General features: G+C 37.7%; 3 protein-coding genes across 7 annotated transcripts; all 3 read right to left on the minus strand.

Moving 5' to 3' along the window:
* Positions 1–7: 7 nt before the first annotated feature.
* Positions 8–3,408, minus strand: LOC137745874 (scarecrow-like protein 9). The gene is made up of 3 exons (XM_068485908.2): positions 3,262–3,408; positions 498–2,940; positions 8–397 (listed from the first exon to the last, which is right to left on the minus strand). Exon 2 carries the CDS (start codon positions 2,823–2,825, stop codon positions 570–572), a length of 2,256 nt encoding a protein of 751 aa, XP_068342009.2. The 5' UTR covers positions 2,826–2,940; positions 3,262–3,408; the 3' UTR covers positions 8–397; positions 498–569.
* A 2,386-nt stretch (positions 3,409–5,794) lies between these two features.
* LOC137745051 (telomere repeat-binding protein 5) lies at positions 5,795–11,175 on the minus strand. Of its 5 annotated transcripts, none has more exons than XM_068484912.2 (11): positions 11,022–11,175; positions 10,344–10,439; positions 9,333–9,469; positions 8,454–9,228; positions 8,060–8,251; positions 7,876–7,926; positions 7,704–7,783; positions 6,886–7,121; positions 6,423–6,734; positions 6,265–6,328; positions 5,795–6,164 (listed from the first exon to the last, which is right to left on the minus strand). In XM_068484912.2, the coding sequence occupies exons 3-11, from the start codon at positions 9,411–9,413 to the stop codon at positions 6,012–6,014; spliced, it is 1,944 nt and encodes a 647-aa protein (XP_068341013.2). In that variant the 5' UTR covers positions 9,414–9,469; positions 10,344–10,439; positions 11,022–11,175; the 3' UTR covers positions 5,795–6,011. The 5 variants fall into 5 exon arrangements, with proteins under 5 accessions (XP_068341013.2, XP_068341010.2, XP_088537944.1 ...); XM_068484909.2 differs by having other exon boundaries at positions 7,876–7,929; XM_088681818.1 differs by lacking the exon at positions 11,022–11,175 and adding an exon at positions 10,608–10,665.
* A 2,270-nt stretch (positions 11,176–13,445) lies between these two features.
* On the minus strand, positions 13,446–18,513 carry LOC137744695 (oxysterol-binding protein-related protein 3A). The gene is made up of 10 exons (XM_068484463.2): positions 18,123–18,513; positions 17,539–17,632; positions 16,408–16,524; positions 16,238–16,310; positions 15,999–16,117; positions 15,682–15,803; positions 15,409–15,585; positions 14,682–14,826; positions 14,131–14,309; positions 13,446–13,900 (listed from the first exon to the last, which is right to left on the minus strand). Exons 1-10 carry the CDS (start codon positions 18,224–18,226, stop codon positions 13,654–13,656), a joined length of 1,377 nt encoding a protein of 458 aa, XP_068340564.1. The 5' UTR covers positions 18,227–18,513; the 3' UTR covers positions 13,446–13,653.
* Between the last annotated feature and the right edge of the window lie 457 nt (positions 18,514–18,970).

Raw genomic sequence — 18,970 nt, forward strand, 5'->3', positions numbered from 1 at the left:
CCAGACGTCTCAGAAATAATAATATGTTACGAAAGTTGTTATTGACACTTCAAAATGTTCAGCTGCACTCCTTTCTAACTAAAAAGACAAAGGAGGAAGGAGACTAATGAGCAAAAGTAAAGAGTTTCCTTAATACAACTGGTGTAAAACTGCACATTATGTTTTGCTGGTTGTTAAAATCAAACAAGAACGAGCCGGTAATTTGCTGGATGGGTCTATCGGACTATCAGACACCATGGTAAGAGTACATCACACGATCCAAATTGACCGAAGAGAAGAGTTACTCGACAACTCCGCAAGATTTCTACCAAGGAGACAAAGCATCTCTCATGAACATCTCTTAGCATCCTTGATCCGTAATTAACAATCAACAATTAAAGTCAGCAACCCCATTTACCTGCCACATATTTACAAATGTGAGAGCATGATAACAAGGGGAGGGAGGGAGAGACGAGGATTTAAAGATTACAAAAACATGAATCCAGGAACATGATTACCTTTAATTCCCCAAGCATCCGTGTTGAAGAAGCTGAGAAGCAGATTATAAGCACTGTATCGTTTGACATTTCTTAAGCAGGTTTCCAAGCAGAGAGGGCAAAGACGGTTCTTCCCTTCCACCCCTGCAACAGCCACTGGCTATTTTCATCAATGACAAAGTCCTTGTGGTAAAGAGAGCTCACTTTCTTAGCCGCCCTCTTTACAAGCTCTCGGTCAAAAGGTATTTGCTCAAATCCAGCCCTCAAGTTACGAACTTGCCATTGCTTGTACGTTTCTGGCCTTTCGACTCTCTCCCAGCCCTCACAGGCTATAACATTCATAGCCTCCCTACCAAGGATCTCTTTCTCAATTAACATCCTCTCCTGATCCTCGCGTGGAACAACAGTTTCAAGCATATCAAACAGCGCAGAAAAATGAAATAACGCCTCTCGAAATCTGGTAACGAAGAAGGGGGCATTGTACGCTCCGTTAACAATTCCATGGATAAAAACGTCTGGATTGATTCTCCTTATCAAAGCAAGAACCCTGTTTCTTATGCTATCCACAGACACACTTTCATCAAGCAAGTTCTTACCCCGATATAAAAGGTTCACAACAAGAACTTCATCCTTGTCAATCTTGAGTTCCTCAAGTGTAATGGTTTCCCATTTCTTTGCAATAGCATTGTACTCAAACGGCACTTTGAAATTCTCAGCATAAGCTGCCAAACGTCGTCCTGTTTCCTCAACTCGCTCAGCTGGCCGAAATCCTGGTTGAGGAAATTCAATTCCAGTAATCCGAACCTTTGGGGGTCCGCCTTCCCTCCATGAGATCCGTTGAATAAGGGTGGGCCACTGGAAACCATAAAGGATACCAAAATCAATGACGTGGAGCCTTGTCGATTTTTCTGCTAAATTCCTTATTGTGACGTTCGAAACAAAATTAGACATCTTCTTAAATGGAGATGCAGCAAGGTACAGATGATAAGCTTTCAAGAAATCGGCAGCCGATGTCCTTTTGCTAACAAGACCTTTATAAATCTGGCTACCAGTTCCAGCCAAGCGTGCCTCAAGGCCATTAGCAAAGCAATGAGCAAGTCTCTGTGTCCCGTCTCCAAAAGGTGAGGAATGTTGTCTGACCTTCCTTAGCAGTTCATTTGCGGTCCTGTGATCATCAGCTGCAGCTGCTTGTGCACAACTAATTAGGAGGGTTCTCAAATCCACCACCTCCTTTTTAACACTTAGTTTCTTACCACGACCTTTTCCTCCCTTAGATCCTGTGGATTGCCCGTTCTGTGGCACACTTTTGCTCATTCCATTTTGCAAGGCCTCACGAAGGGAACCCAAACGCTCCTGACCCTCCCCTGTGCTACAAAGCAATACAACATCAAACATCTCTGACCGCAGAGGAGATTCAGACGAAACAGCGGCTTGCTTGCTGCTCCTTTTTTCCTCCACATCTTCGTCGTCCCTATATAGATTCTTCTTTCCCCTTGACCTACCAGAAGAATATTCTCCTCCATCCTTTCTCTCCGCCTTGACAAATGGCGCACCTGTCCCAACATTTGGCGCATGTACCGACGTCCCATTTGCCTCCAAATCAACAACCAAACTAGTCTCGGAAGGGAGAAATCTACTAGCCTCCTCAACCCCCTTCCTGAACTGCCAAACAGATTGGCTCTCAGTCTTCAAATCTGGGGTATAAATACTACTACTAGGAGCATCCACCAGCCCGTCGAGGCTACTGACCCTAGTTGAAGACCCGTTAAATGATTGAGAAATGCTATAATCCGGAAGACCCTGTAACTGAGACGAATATCCATCTGGACTTTGAATCGAGGAATTATCACCGAAATAACCACCACTGTTGCAAGTACTAGTGATATAGTTACTCCAAGTTCCAGATGAACTTTCACCCGGGCTCTCACCATATTGACCGGCATAACCCCGGTATAAATCAGGGGAGGGGGGATATTTCTTTCCAAGGACCTCATAGAATGACTTCTCGGCCGCTTGAAGCTCCAACGACTCTTGAAGCATGCAGGTTTTTTCCTCCATATCTTCTTCCATGAGCATCTGGTTTATGTACTTCAAGACTACGTCCGAAAAGTCACAATCTTCGGCAGAATCATCCTCAGGACTCACACTCGAGTACGAAGATACACTATTCGGGGTAAGACCGGGTTGAGGGTAATCGAAATTTCTGTAATTATTGTCCAAGCAGGTTTTACCATCGAATCGGGATCCGGCTACAACGGTTGGTTGTGAAAGAATGGGTAAAGGTTGGTTTCCCAATTGAACTCCATTGAAAGAATCAGAGAAAGCCCTAAGACGAGGATCCATGGTCATCTACTTTGCAATTTCTCTCTCTACAGTTTCTCTCTCTAGAATCTCAACTAAGAGAGAAAACCCAAATCCGAAAAAGCAGCAGAATTTCCTACCAAATCAGTTTCCCTCTTCAACCCTAAAAATCCATTAGAACACAAAAATGAAAATCAAAACCTCTGCAAGTAAATCTACAAACATGGAAACCTTAAAACCTCAGAAATTCACAAACTAAAGCATAAAAAGCAAGCAGAAACCTTAAACTTGACAGATAAAAAGCAAATACATATGAGAAGAAAAGGACCAAACTTTTCGATTAAAAAAAAACAGAATTAATTAATTAATTCAATACCAAGTCAACTACGAACAGAAAACGATTGAAATACCCAGGAATGCTGGTCAAACAAAACCGCTAAACGGGTTACAGTTATATTGAACAACAAAACTAACAAAAACTTACCTTTAAGTTCCAGCTCTGAAGCTCACTGAGAGATTACAGAAGAGAGAGAGGGGGAGAGAGAGAGAGAGGGAACAATCTGAGGTTTGGGTTTTAGAATTTTAAGGTTTCCTTTGTGGGTCAATAGAGGAACAGCAACCGTCGATTTGGAGTCGGTTGAACTAGGACAGGTCAGTATTTAAGTGGAGAAAAGCTTTTTTACTTTGTCTCTCTAATTGTGTAATGACATGTTGTGTACGTCTATATCCGGAGCATATTTAAAATCTCTCGTGAACTTCAACTACGGTTTTTATTCCTAGTGGTCACGTGTCAATATGAAAACAGAGTTATCTCATTACTCTTTTCAATTTTGGAGAAAAATTCTAGTCATAAAATCGTGAATTAATTATATAAAATAAATATACAATGTCGAGTTTTAGTCTAATAATACAGTCAAAAGAGAAATAACGACAAATCATTATTGGACGAGGACATCCAAAAATGACCAACCTATCTTTGTGCGTTGCGCTCCCGTTTTATTCACTTTTGAGAAGAAAAAAAAAACCCCTCTATTTATCGAGAAATTCTCGCGTTAAGGCCTAGAACTAGGTCATTCATGCGCCCACACAATACTTGGGAAGGTGAAAGGGATCTAGTGAAGGACCCCCATACAGCTTGACCTTCCTTTACGCACATACAAATGATATTAAACTTGGCAATCATCTCGTGTTTGTCATGTTCGTGTCGTTTAATGACACCATCTTATCTCATTAAACAATAATTATGGTATGTTATTAGACTGTTAACTTAAACGGTTTATTTTATAACTAGTCGGAAAGAAATAGTAAGTGGAAATAGCAGGAGAAATGAGAATGGGGCATCTTTCAAAAAGCAGAAACAGAAAGTGGCACCAAAGGAAAAGGATGAGTTTTTAATTCTCATCGAAAGACGGTGATAGAAAGTGCTTCCCACAACAAATTGTTCCAATTGGAGGTTGACTCGTTCACTTGGATTGGTCATGTGTGTTTGTGTGTTTGTGTCTGTGTACTGTGCACTTCTTTTTTGTTTTTGTTGATCATTCATCGATTTGTTCTATCCTGCACTTAAAAACAAAAGGGCAAATGCAAGAGGATAAAAAGGAAGTGTTGGTGCCAGTTTTCAACTTAGAATATTTTTGTTCACCCTGTATCTGTTATTATTTGATAAGTTTAAATTTTTAGATTTGTGTCTAATCATTATCACATTTTTTAGACGTTAATATATTTACACTAAGAGATGATGGGAATAAATTAAAATCGAATTCGTCATTTCATTTATAAGATTCAAAAAAAAAAAAAACCAAAAATAGAAATATTATGAATAAAAAAATTAATAAAAGATGAATACATAAGATAAATAAATTAGAAGATAAGAAGAAAAAATAGGACAATTATGTTGTTTGAAAGAAGCTCTGTTAGAGTTTGCTTTTCGGTTCGTGTTATGATATCGGGATGTCTCCTGTTAACTAAAATTTCTTAAGTGCAAGTGAAAACAAATACGACCAAACCGTAAAACTAAGTGAAGTAGACACATATCAAACTACCAATAACATCCATGTAACAGAATGACCGTTATACAAAATTTCTCATCACAAACAAACAATTTAACCGTGATTTTCAGATGCAAAAGATTAACTCTAATACTTTATCAAATTTATAAGTTCAATGCATTATACACAACTTCCATACCAAATACACAAGACTTTCTTATAAACGAATCCTCTAATTATTAATTATGGATCATCATTAATGTAACTTTGCTTGTAGTAAGAGCTGACTTCACATAACTCTCTACCTACTCAATTTAAATAATAATTCTAGTTTTAATTAGTGCTTAATTAAGTGATCAACTCAAGTTAAGCGGGGTGTAATATCCACACACCCCATTTTACTTCTCACACACTTTTTTAATTTTCTGCCGTCGGATTGGATGAATTGAAGAAGATCAACAGACAAAAATCAAGGGGTGTGTGAGAAGTAAAATGGGGTGTGTGGATAGCACACCCCAAGTTAAGCACATGGAATTCCCAAAACACAGATGAGAAATCCACCAATTGAAATTCCTTCACATGCTCCTTTCTCTCACCAATGGTGAACCATGTGCATAGTACAACACCCTGAGGATTCTTGTTTATAGATCTTAGTTATGTATTTAATAATGTGTGTTTGTGATCCTGTTGTTGATTACGCTTCTGTCTTATCAGCTGTTTCATTTGTTTTATTTAATGTTATGAACACGTAATTTCAATCTTACAATCTATTTATAGTCTCAGACTTTTCGTGACGTCACTTAACCAATCAATATTTACTACGTGTTGAAAAAACCGAACTACCTATCCAATAAAAACTTGCCGCGTGACAAATTGATTACAAAGAGTATCTCTCGAATATTCAAGTGTAAGAATAACTCAAAAACTATTATTTCAAATGGCTTGACGAAATTGACTTTTAGGGAGAGAGGATAGAAAACAAAGTATTAGGTACACAACAAGATTAAGGTATACCTGACAAGTCAAATGTTGCTAGAAACAACCCTCAAAATTTTGAAAATTTAATTGTGCATTGAATCACAAGACACTACTTAACTGGGAAATAAAAGATTTGGTGTCTTGTGGGTCAAGTTAAAGGCAGCATTTTACATCAAGTCACATTTACATGTCAAGTTTTCTGTCTGTAATCTTTACATATAGACAACATACCCTTCTCCTTCCAGTTCTCTTTTACAAAGCCCCGGGCTCAGACCGCCACTTTCACCTGCTGCTTGGCGTGCCGATGAGACCAGTAGGCATGGGTGGCAAGGACCCGGTCCAAAAGCTCCTGTGGAACCGGCTCTCCTCTCCTTTGCTGCGGGGAGATCCTTGCTGTGTGCACCAGTGTTTTCCACTTGTCCTGCCCCATTCCCATTTTCCACATTTTGTTAAATGGCAACAATGTTGTAAACCATTCCGTTTTTTGCTTCTACTAAACAATTATCAGATAAAACACAAACCTTCAAATCCACGTAAGTTCGATGTTTTTCACTTTCAAAAGCACGCAACTTAACATCACGCCACCTGCAACCGAAGAAAATTGTCACAATCTGCATCGTGCCACTAATTTTCCTCAGCCATAACAAAAGAAATAATTATAATAAAAGTTCAAACCAACCTTCCCGTTCCAAGTTTCTCAACAGCCTGAACCAATGCTTCTACTTCTGGAACAGAGAAAGGTCTCCTGATTCGGCGCTGTACATACTCTTGATGCCCAGATTTCCGATGGAAAGGAACCACAGCCAATGCCTTCATGCTAACTGGTGGAACTGCAACAAGAGCTTGGCATGTTGGCGGAGTTTTGCCAATCGAAGTACCAGCAAGAGAAGGAACTTTGAAGTCTCTACCATTGAGACCACCCAAACTGAGTATTGGAGGATTCATCGAGACATCTGAAGTCCCCGGTTCTGACACCAAAGATGTCGAATGCCTGTCAATAAAACATACTGGCATAAACATAAGCAACGATATTAAATCTAAGATTTGAAAACCAAGAAGTAATTCCGAGTATGAACTACCCAGAGTGGGGCACGAATATGATGATTTAAATCATAAGTTTTAACACATTTTTATATGGTCACCTGGTTAACTCCTGAGACCTGCCAGATACCAAAGATGGATCTTCACTGAATGGAGGGTACGTAAGCTTTGCCCGTTTGGGCTCCAATATAAAACCCAAATTATGTCGCTTGTCATCCTGAGAAATCCCTGTCTGAAGTAGAGTCTTGTTGTCATCTCTGACCTTTTTTCCCTGGACCAGGATGCCAACATGTAATCCATCTCCGAGTATTGACGTTACTGCCTCCATTACTGTCCTCTGCAGAAAAATTACCTAACTAGATATCACCAAAAAAATCTAGACAAAATGATAGAACGAATTATGGATCTATTTTTGTTCCTCTACTCACTTAAGATGCCACATCAAATACACGGAAAAGGAAAGAATTTACATACCTTCAGCATATTCTTAATCATAACCTAGTAGTTAAGTTCCAGCAATGAACAACCAAAAAAGCGAAATGCCTCCTTACTTCAGCCACTAGTGCTCCCAAAAAATATAAACCCAGGGCTGAAACTATACACTCCACCCAACCAACCTTGCTCGGTGTAAGAAATTACAATCATCCAAATCAATATATGACAACCATGCTTAATTTATCCAGCTCAAGGAAAACCAGAATAATGTCAAAAAATCGTATGACATAAATTGAAGTAATCTTCAATCGCTCGGGTGTAACACATTTGATTTGACCTGATCTTTCATATGAAATTCAAAAAACCAGAGAGTATTTTTAGTTTTAACCACCGCCATCCCCTCAAAAGATAGAACTAGGCCTAAAGAAACAATATGCACGCAAAGTTTACGTATGAACATATCAGAAAAGGCAATAACACAAACCTTCAATGAACCAACAGTTGCGGTTGTAGGAACTTCAATAAAGAGCTCAGGGACCTTGAAGGATTTAATACTAAGCTTCACTGATTAACAAAAGAAATAAGTGTGTAAGACAATCATAACATAAAACGACAATTATGTTGTAAAGCTTTACTGCAGACATTCATAACATTACAATTGTTAGACTTGGGAGGCACTTGCTGACCCGTCGTTGAGGATGATCCAACTGCTGCATTCAAGAACTAGGACTTTTCAGCCAAACTTGAATACATCCCTAAAATCCAAACCCTAAACGTAAACGCAGAGTATATCACTATCTACACATATGTTGAAAATGGAAAGCAGACAAATCATTGAACCTGCGCTGCAGTTGTCGCCATTTACTATCTTGTCGGGGGAGTTGAATATGTCTTCACAGTTACACCCTCTATCAGATGTATTGAGTGGACTCCAATTAAAGAGCTTTCTCTTTTTGAAAGGATAAATCTTTTGTGACCTTTGATGTGCGTAGCAAGTTCTCCAACTGCGGTTAACTTGCCTTATTTTCCCATCTGAAACCATCAATTAGGTATCAGAGCTATTACTTATCATAAATAACATAAAATCCAGAAAGGTGTGGTGATTACAATAAAAGTACACAAGAAAAAGAGTTTCCATTGTAAGACAAGAACACTGATATGATCATGAATTGCTACCACAGAACCCAAAACCTACTTTACATTAAAAACAACAGTGCATTGTAAAGCCGATTACCATGCCCGGATGCAGCCAGATTCATTATTGTCCTATCACCGTTGTCTGGTGGGTGTTCATATTCCTTTGTCATGGTGTTTTCATCATCATCTCTATTAACTTCTCTAATATTAGAACGGTGGCGGAGAAAAGGTCCTCGATTTTTGCACTCCCTTGAAAACAGAGTCTTCACATCATGTCCAGAACTGACCAGCTCATGAGGCCTTTCTTCTACTTCCATTACATCCTCTGAACTGCCTAGAAACTCGATTCTTTCTTCCTTTATACTGGTATCCTGTGATGGTTCAGTCGCTCGCTTCCTCTTAAGTAGATCTACAATGGTCTCTCCGGATAAGGGAGAGTCATTGACTACTTTGTTAAAATAGCTTCCACTAAAAATTCTGCTATCAACTGCACCCAATCCCCTACCAATATTGATCCCCTCTGAATCTAAACTTTTTGACACCGTGTTGATCTCATAACTAAAATTTTCCTGAGAATGTGAAACCCCATTCAATGTATAGCTTTCTCGGCGCTCTTGCAACCCGTGCACGTATAAAAAGGTTTCCTCATCACAGCTTCCCAACTCACAAGGTTCTTCCTTCAACAAGTTTCCTTTATCCTGTTGTTCGCTTTTAGTAATAACGTCAAATTTGAAATGCGGATCCTTTCCACAAGAATCATTAGTTGGCAGAGGGTCTTTGCTCTCCTGCAATAGTTTACCAGCTACACTAGCCAAACTCTCAAACGCATGAATCTGACTGGCCTCAAATTTACTCCTGATAGGTCCCCTCCCCTAAAATAAACATAATAATGACAAATGCAATCAGGACTCCTCATACACATGAAAAAAATTGTCAATAGACGACTATAAGATGGGTCATGGGAGCCTTTATTTACCCTAGCTGATCTAGAAGCTCGAGGAACCTCAGGCACCCGGTAGCCATTGAATCCATATTCCAACCTCCGCTGCAATACCATATCTCAGTCATTCATCGCAAGTACAAAGAGTCATCCGCTAAAAGTAACATCTGCCACTGCAATAAGATAAAAAACATATGATAAGAGTAATGACCTGATATTCACATCTGCATTCAATGATGATACACACAGAAACTGGAGACAAAAGAATTAGCAAATTAGCAGCCAGGAAAGTCCTGCATCAAATGCATGTGAAGGAAAAAAAAAAGACCACAGAAGTTCATCAGCAATTAACGTTCGGAATATAGGTTAACGTTTCTGTCATGTTCCATAGATAGGACACATCATAAACGTATGGTGTGAAGCTGGGCAGTGGATTGCAGGATTATCCTGATGAAACAAGAACAGAACTTGTGCCAAATAATCGAAATAGATACGCACCAAGTTTGAGAGGAAATTGATTAACAACACCAAGACAGAAACATATCAAACAAGTCATACTATTTTTTAACAACACTGATATAATGTAGATAAGTTCTTATATGCTCCTAAGTGGTTGTCCCAATTGCTGCGAAACCCGACATTTTAAAGCCAAATTGAGCTCTGAAACAAACAGAAGACTAATTTCGGGACCAATTCAACCAAGTAAAGCACGGAACAACAACAGATCATAGTCAAAATAAATTCCAAAAATTCTGTGCAAGCAAATGAAGTATTCCTGCTTCCCTCTCGTTTACTCTGGGAAGTTAATTATTTATTTTTTTTAGCATTTTAAGGATTCAATGCAGTTTTAATTCTTGACCAAACATTTTATTTATTACTTCCAGATCTTCAGAATAAGGAGAAAAATAAGTAAGTGTAGGAATTAGGACCCAAATTCATATCATTTGTATAAAAATAAAATAAAATAAAGGAAAAATTAATGCAAAATGCATCAATGCAGACAAGAAGGGTGACAGTTGAAACTTGAAAGGGTAAAAGAAGGCTTACAGGTAAAAGGGGTAGTTGGAAAACCTCCAATTCAACCCATTGCAGATTACAATATATAATAACTTGAGCCTGATATGGAAATGGAACCCTCAGTTTCTGCAAAACCAACAAAAATGATCACACCTTTCTTTATTCAACCAACAATTTAAAAAAAAAAAAAATATATATATATATATATATTGATGTAATATTTTAATAACACAGCATGAAACCAAAATATTAAACTCTTGACAGAATGTAAAATGGCAGATCACAAAATTATACTTATATATTTTTATTTGAGCAATATTCTTATCTAATCCGAATTCTCCTTATCTATCCAACTTGGCTACGCTTAATCTCGAAAATCATATTTATATTTGAGAGAGAGAAAGACACACACACTTTCTAGAATTCATATATTTTAACAGGAAAAGGACAGGGGGATCAGATTTAGGCAGACAAAAATTCCAAGAAATTCAAATGTACAAACACACAAAAACACATCAGAGCAAACAAAATTAAACAAAAAAAAAATCAACTTTACATAAATAAATTCAAAAATCTGATCTGGGTTTTCATTTTCATGAAGAAAAGCACCCATCCAAATCAAAAATCTCTGCACCAAAAAAGAGAATTATACTTGTTTCTTCATAAAAAGACACAAAAATCGGTGTCTAAAAACACAAATGTTCTCACCTACGAAAATGGGTCTGTCTGTGTCGGATCACCAAAAACCCCCCACAAAAACCTCCCAACTCTTTTCTCTTGTTTCTTAAACCCCCAATAAGGTTTTGAACCTCGTCCCCATAATTCGGAGCCAACCGGTAACTGGTGGGGTTTTTTACCGGCTACGTAAAGCAAAACCTCTTTGGACCAGTTCCTACGTTTGAGCCACATCACTTGCGTCTTCGACACGTGTAACTGTCTCCGGGTTCCTGGTTTAAAATCTTATCTCGTTCACATAAAATCATCTCTCTTTGCGGTAAATTTGTACTTGCAAATAATTTAAAATTTACTGTACCTGTACGGATACTTTTACTGTACGTGCGTGGGGGGCGACGTTTGCTGCACTTGCTCAGGTTCTTCCTCCGACTTCCACGTTTTTAGTCTGACCAACCAATCATGTGTATAAAAGAAACACATATAGTACATTACGTATTTTTATATAAGTAGTGAGAAATTTTATTTTTTAAATTATTAACTTTTTAACATATATATCCTATTATTTATATCGTAACACTTAGTGTACTACTATCAGTCACACTGAAAAATCAATCGTAAAAAAAAAAAAAGGAAGAAAATGGATGAAACTGCATTTACCAAAAAAAAAGGAAGAAAATGGGTAATAATTCAATTTAGAAAGTCAAATTAGTCGTTTTTTAAAATTATAAAAAAAAAAAAAGTTTATAACTTGCTTAATAAAAGTTTTATTGAAAACAAGTTTATTAGTTCAACAAGTACATGATGCACTGAGTCATGAGCTAAACTCTTATTGTCAATGTTAGTATTGTTCTGATTATATTCAAGAAGCGTATCTTCGTTTTTTTTTATTAATTAAATTGTGCTTTTGTTTCTGATTTCACGTTTAGGTTGTGGATTGAGTAAGGATGGCAATTCTAACCGTTAGATCCGATAACCGCAGTTAACCGTCCAAATGGATTGGATTTAAATATGAAAATTTGGGTATATTTTGGGTATGCAGAAAAACCGTGAATATTATTCGGTTATGGTTTTGGATATGGTTATAGAGGTCTCCAATTCATATCCATCTCCGAATCCAAACCATATAATATAATTATATAATATTAAAGTATTAAATAGTGTGTGTGTGTGTGTATATATATATATTCATTATTCACCAAATCCATTACCTTGAAAATATAAAAATTGCATTGTGTGAGTTTCATTTTGTGGGAAAGTTCGAAATTTTATATATGAATCAAAATATATGATAATTCAATGGTACTTATATGAGATATCAAAGATTAGCCAACATTATCAATGTTTAGCTTTAATTTTTATGCTTTACAAGATCTATTCACTAAATCATTTTATCATCAATTATATAGTGATGAAATTAATATATTTCCTAAATTATCATGCGTCAATTGGACGAATATATTTTTTGTATTGATGAAGATGGATATAATCGTTAACCAATGGAGAATTCGTTACCCGGTGAGTATGGTTATGGATAATACCTGATGGTTAATTTATGGTTATGGTTATGGTTAATTTTTGCAGTTATAGGGATAGATATAGTATTTCCGTCTCCAAACCGAACCGTTGTCATCCCTAGGATTGAGTTTAAAAATATTTTCATCAAAAATGTTTTAAACATTTAAAAACACTTCCAGACGAGCCTAATTAAACCCCGAATCCACATTATATTTTGCAATAGAAGGTCCAAGCTCACAAATTTAGGCAAAGAACGATAAGTTAAGGGGATAAAGGGAGGCCTAATTTTTTGTGGTGAGAGAGAGAGAGACAGAGACAGAGAGAGAGTGGATAAGGGAGGACCAAGTGATGAAAGCAAAAGTCTGAAAAGGTCGTTTGAGAGAGAACGAAGGAGAAAGAAACTGAAAGATAAACATCAGACATCTCAAAAAGACAAAACCCTAATCTTTCTCTGAGCAAGCGGCTCCATCGCCATGAACTTTGGAAGCAGCTCGCTCTCTTACACGTGTCATAGCCGGAAAAGCCTATCCATCCATGTGTACAAGAAGAAAAAATGTGTACAGAAATCATTTCTCGTCTTAGCAGGAGGATCCTCGTTGGATCATGTTCATCGTACATCACGTGGTCAGAAATTATTGTAAATTTTTTTATTTAAAATTGAATATAAATAGTATTTAATAAAAACTAACTGCACGATGCACGACAAATGGATGTGATTGAAAGACGCCGGAATCCTCCCAAAGAGGATCCGGCAAGAATCCTTTCTCTCCCGTCTTATAACTATCGTCAGGAAACTGACTTGCGAAAAGGCAAAACACCTCCCATGCGGCAGCCAAGGATCTTCATATAGTCATACACACGTACCCACGGTTAAGGTGGTGAGCTAAAATGCTCCCACCAGACAATGCTACTCGATTTCAAGAAATTCAGGCAGACAAGAAGTCAGGCTTCAATTTGTTAACTTCTATTCATAAATAAACAATCGCGAGAGATACACCACAACACAGCAATATCATAGTCGGAAAAGCCTGTGAGTCTTATGGTTCCATCGTCACGATACTAACTCCGAAGGGGAGCGAGCAGAGGTAAGAACAACAAATAAGAAGAAAAAAAAAATATTATACAGGCAAAAACAATCACACGATACACCTTAAGCAGCAGCCAAATCCTCGTATTGCCAGGGGTTGAACTCTATTGATTTGATGTCAAACGCTTCGACGCTGTCTGAGTTGTCTATTGCAGCCCGGTGTTCGGTGTACTTCCCATTGTAACGGTACACGTCCATGTCATCCCATGTTGTCTTGAAGACTTCATCTGTTTTGTCAAACCACCTTGGAGTAAACTCCTGTCCTTTTTCCAGTCGATTTTTCTTCTCAGCTCTCTGCCTCTCCTCCAGACTGGTCAAAGAGCAGGTAGATGTATTTAAGATGTCAGTTTCCTCATTCGGGTTTGTGTTACTAAATCGATGTAAAATTGTACAGTCAAAACAAGCATCAAGCTTGCTGTGGATATCCGTAATCCCTTCAGTACTGTATTTTGTAAGTGTGTGTGTGAGTGTGTGTGTGTGTGAGAGAGAGAGAGAGAGAGAGAGAGAGAGAGAGAGAGAGAATTAAAGATAGATCGAGACCTGCTCTTCTCAAAACCGGCTTTGGATAGGTCACCCTGCTCCAGTGCGTATCTATCAGGACGCAAGCGAGAATCTGATGCCAACAACTTCTTAGGGGCACTTTCAAAGCTGTTTATTTTGTGTGCAAAATGTGTGTACTGGAAACTGTCATTCTGTGGAACATCAGCAACTCTCCAAACCTGTAATAGAAAAATACAATAATTTCCTATGAGCTTACTGGCACAGCTTCCTGTACTGAAAAAATAGAATAATTTCCTAGCGTTTCTTTTGTCCTATCGGAAACGAACCAAAATTTTATAAATAGCTAACGAATCTTCTCTAAAATGGCAATCAAAACCATTAGGAGCACCTATGAACTGTAAAGATTTATTCGTTTCTACAACTTCATACATCAACTGGACACCAGATATATAAAGGATAAATATAGCTTTCAATTCCTTTAGGAGTCGGTGCATGCAATTCCACTTTACAAGCACAGTACAGAAGCTCACTCTAGGTTTTCCTAAATAAGATTCAACAAGCTGCAATGTGTAGCTGGTAAGAAACTAAACCTCTTTCAGTTCAGTGCCAGGAAGTGGTTCCCCTTCTGCGTCGCAGGGTTGATAACTCATTGACTCGTTCCATTTTCCAGTCATCAATATTTTAGGTTCCTCGGCAGAACTATAAACATATCCATCTACTTCATAGCGACCAGATCTGAAACCAAAAATTTCCTTCAGATAGAAGTGTGAAACCAACATAGAGCATGCACTAGTTGATAACTAATAATTAAAATCCTTGAACCCAAACCAAGTCTTCATCCCAAAAGACTGGGCTTAGTTACGTGTCTTTTTCAGATCAGTTTGGTCCTCAATCCTTGGAATTTTCCCCTGCCACTCAGTTTTGTCTAAAATCGTGGCGTTAGCAGATTTTTGTTTCTGATCATCGCATCATGTGAATAGTTTGACTTACCAGTCATGCTCTATAAGTAATCGTATGGTGCATGAATTTGAATAACACAATCACGACCAAGGGAAGAACGAAGTTATACATGGTGTTTAAAGAAAATAGTTATATATAACTGTTCGCATTTGGAGTAGGTAACTAACATGACAATATCAAGGTAGACTCGCAATTTTAGAATAACGTCTTTTTAATAGAAGGCTATAAGGTTATCCTTTGACCTGGAACTTTGACTGTACGGCCAAAATACCCTCTCGCAAGATGTTACCAAATAAGCTTTCATATGATGCAAACAATGTTACAAGTGATGAGCACTACAATAGAAAGATGTCATACCCAAACCAACCGCATGGTTGAAAATACAGCACAACTTTGTCCCCCGTGGTCAAATTGGTCAGAACCATATCTCCTGGTGAATCGATCCATGTTCGTCCAAAAATTAAGTTGTTAACTTTTGTTGGAGGGGGTGCCAATTCAAATTCTACACCATCTCTTTTGAGGGTCAAATGCGTCCTGCATTGAAAAACATTTAAAGGTTGCATAAGTTATTACTAAATATATGCTCACTATGCAATTTCAGCTCCACAGAGAAAGATCATATAGGGTTACCTTCCGACTGGATAGATATCAACTGAGTTCCCCAAAAACTTGGTTTTCACCTTTGAAGTTATGTCATAAATAAAGTGCTCATTCTCAGCATGAGCAGCACTCATAGGAGGGTGATGACTGACCTGGAAGGAATAAACGAAGAATATAAGTTTAATAAAATACAAATTGCAGCAACAATTATATGATCACAGTAAGCCTTCAAGTACAAACCAAACAATATGAGATTCATTTACAAAATACACTCTTTTATTTCCATGCCTAAGCATCGTAAATCTCAAGTAAACATAGAATTGATAGTTTTGGTGCTTAGAACACACCTGTTCTGATAAAAATGTAACGCCCCCATGATTAACCATTTCATAAGTCTCACCAAGTATTGGATTGAATGGCTTCCAGGTTCGTTGATAGGCAAAGTAGACAGATATGAAAAATGATGCTGCAAACAGCAATCGTAACTTAGTCACCAAACAGTGCATGCCCAAACAGCAGAGGAGAGAGAGGAGAGTGGAAAACATCTATGTCTACACACACACACACGGAGAGAGAGAATACATACCAACATATACCGATCTCATGTATGGATCCTCACATTCATCTGCAAGATCTAACAGATGGGAGTATTCCATAAGCTGTGACATGATTGGAAAACTGTGAGATTTTCTGGGCAGAACAGTATTGGATTGAACCAAGATTTTCTAGTACCATTTAATTACAGATAACACAAACCTCTGCCATTTTCTGTAGCATAGTCATCGGCTCAAAAATAAGTACTGGAAGGGTCACCAGTGAGGTGACGTCAGAGCCAATATATTTCTGCATTATCTTCCAGTAACTATCCCGATCCTGAAAAAAAGAAAAAATGGGAAGAGCTTCTATAATGAGTATGCATGAAAGCATTTGAAAGAATTATTTTATAGGTTTTTTCACCACCCGTACGATCTTACTATACAAGTAATCTATGGGACACATAGAAGCTGCCATACAAGAAACTGACATCTTATGTGCTTTATTGTTGCTCTGATTGAATTACTAAACTTGGAAAGACTAAGCTGGAAACTTTTCAAGGCCATAAAAGGTGATTTCCAAAGAGAGAATACAGCAAAATGGTTTTGATGATGAAGGAAAAAAATTAATATGAAACAGGCTAAGTAAAAAAATGGTGATAAGCCCAGATGAGGGCAGCCTGCTGGTAGATACATTGACAAATTTTTTGAAATACTTTCCAGGTTTAGCGAAGGTTGTGTCCTTTAATTCTATCTAGCCAAAACAAACACAATCTAATGGTGATAGGCTAACTAATATCTGTGATCATGCTCTGTCCTCGTCATGAGATAAACAATACTAAAATTCCTTTAGTATTAAAATAAGGGAATTGTTATTAGCACTCCAAAAATCTCATTCTATACTTAGGAAAGAAAAACACACTTGTGAGGAGTGTAGAATGAGATTTTTGGAGTGCCAATAACACTTCCCTAAAATAATTATATTTCTGCTTGATGCATATGTGATCTATCATTAGTTTTGAGTATTTCATTTCTTCTGAGAACTTTCCTCTGAGTCACCTAATAAAGAAGATACTCCACCTTCTCCAAAGGAAAACTAGAAATGTCATGATGCATGATTTTAGAGGTGTACTAAATCACCTATGTGATTATTTTTGTACACAGTATGGCCCTCTGTAATAACGCTGCTTCAAAGGTCATGCAAGACGAGCTATGAGGGCAGACCATCGTGCTCAAAATGCAAATGTAACATATTCATTGCACCCCTAACACCTATATTAGAACAAACCCAAGACATTAACCTTATGTCTACTATCATATAGAGAAACTGGTATTTCCATAACAAATAGTGTACCTCCTGCTTCCATCTTCCTTTCCTTGCTTCGTCTTCAAGATCTTCATGGCTTCCGTCTGGATTGATAACCTCCAGCCCCTCATAACCCATTATGCTGCACATTGAAACACCAGGGATTGTCACAATCTGAATCTTCAATACATACAAAAACTAGTTTATCAACACACATCGAAAACTAGTTTCTGAGCATGCATTTTGAATTTAGTAAACTGAGTATAAATTACTAATCTATTGAATCAGAACCGCACGGAGCAACCACATAACAGAAAACCTCGATTTGGCAGACATGAGATTCAAAACTAGGCAGAACTACAAGTAATTAAGCACCAAGTACAGCCCAAATCCAACAAACTAGACACCCAATTTGATCAAAAACTCTAAAACAAATCAATAGAAATCCCAAATTAGTAACTAACTGGATCAGATTGGAAGCTCATAGTAACCGCTAACACTAACAGAGCTAAAAATTGACACCAAGAAAGCATAATTCAACAACAACAAAAATCCAAATCCCCGTGCCCAAAAACTCCAAACGAATCAAATCAGCTCGAAAGATGAAATCAAAGAGGGATTTTGACTTATACCCGTTGACGGATTTGGTCATGGAGCTACCGAGATTGGTCAAAGTGGAAGCCATGGAGGCGAAGAAACCTCCGCTTTGCTTCGGATCCTTGGGATTGGAAGCCATCGCCGATGTAAAAACCCTAGATTCTGGTTTGCTCTCACAGCAGCTTCTGGAGAAGAAGAATACAAAGCGAGCGAGCGAGGGAGAGAGAGAGAGGGGCGAGGTGGAAATGTTGGGATTTTCCAGAGATTTAAATTAAGAGAGGAAACAGCGAGGATTAGTAACGACTCTGGGTGGCGCTACTTTTATGTTTGAAGTCAACTTCAACGGAAGCATATTTTCTCCCCTTGAATTTAATTTCAAACTTTTGAAGAGTACGCGCATTTTCAACTTTGAAAATTTTACAACGTAGCGGTGTATTCCACATTGTTTGGATTATAACATTATCAAACTAGTCGTTAAATATTAGTTTGTCTTATGGACCAGTATACTGGAAAAACATTTAATAGTAAATTGTGGTTCATTGTAATTTGTTATGAACAAATCAATAATTTATTGTGCAAATATTTATATGGCGATCAACGTATACATGTTATTAGTTATTTTAACTTCATCAGTTTACCTTCAGTTTGTTAAAAGATGTCTTATATTTAATTTACATGAATATAAATGGTTCAGATGTAGTAAATTAAGTGTGAAAATTCAATTTATTATGACTTGTTGCAAATGAATTATTAACGAAAGATACAAGAGTATAAGTGAATTTGTGGAGGCGACGCGCTTGGGCAAGAGCGTGGGAAGCGGGAAAGAAATCCATAAAGGCGGCTGGCGGAAGCATCGAATCGATCCAAGTCCCAACACCGGAAA

This window comes from Pyrus communis, chromosome 12, assembly GCF_041283825.1.
Source record: "Pyrus communis isolate YQ-2024b chromosome 12, ASM4128382v1, whole genome shotgun sequence".
Classification (NCBI taxonomy): Eukaryota; Viridiplantae; Streptophyta; class Magnoliopsida; order Rosales; family Rosaceae; genus Pyrus; species Pyrus communis.

Bases quoted from the DNA above. Each gene is read 5' to 3' on its own strand.
- LOC137744695 (XM_068484463.2), bottom strand. From the start codon at position 18,226: ATGGCTTCCAATCCCAAGGATCCGAAGCAAAGCGGAGGTTTCTTCGCC. The intron at 17,633-18,122 runs GTATAAGTCAAA...TTCAATGTGCAG, and splicing joins ATGACCAAATCCGTCAACGG to CATAATGGGTTATGAGGGGC. The intron at 16,525-17,538 runs GTACACTATTTG...TCTTTTTTTCAG, and splicing joins AAGGAAGATGGAAGCAGGAG to GATCGGGATAGTTACTGGAA.
- LOC137745051 (XM_068484909.2), bottom strand. From the start codon at position 9,413: ATGGTATTGCAGCGGAGGTTGGAATATGGATTCAATGGCTACCGGGTG. The intron at 7,784-7,875 runs GTAATGTTATGA...TTTGTTAATCAG, and splicing joins GCCTCCCAAGTCTAACAATT to TGAAGCTTAGTATTAAATCC. The intron at 6,329-6,422 runs GTTGGTTTGAAC...CTTCGGTTGCAG, and splicing joins GAGAAACTTGGAACGGGAAG to GTGGCGTGATGTTAAGTTGC.
- LOC137745874 (XM_068485908.2), bottom strand. From the start codon at position 2,825: ATGACCATGGATCCTCGTCTTAGGGCTTTCTCTGATTCTTTCAATGGA.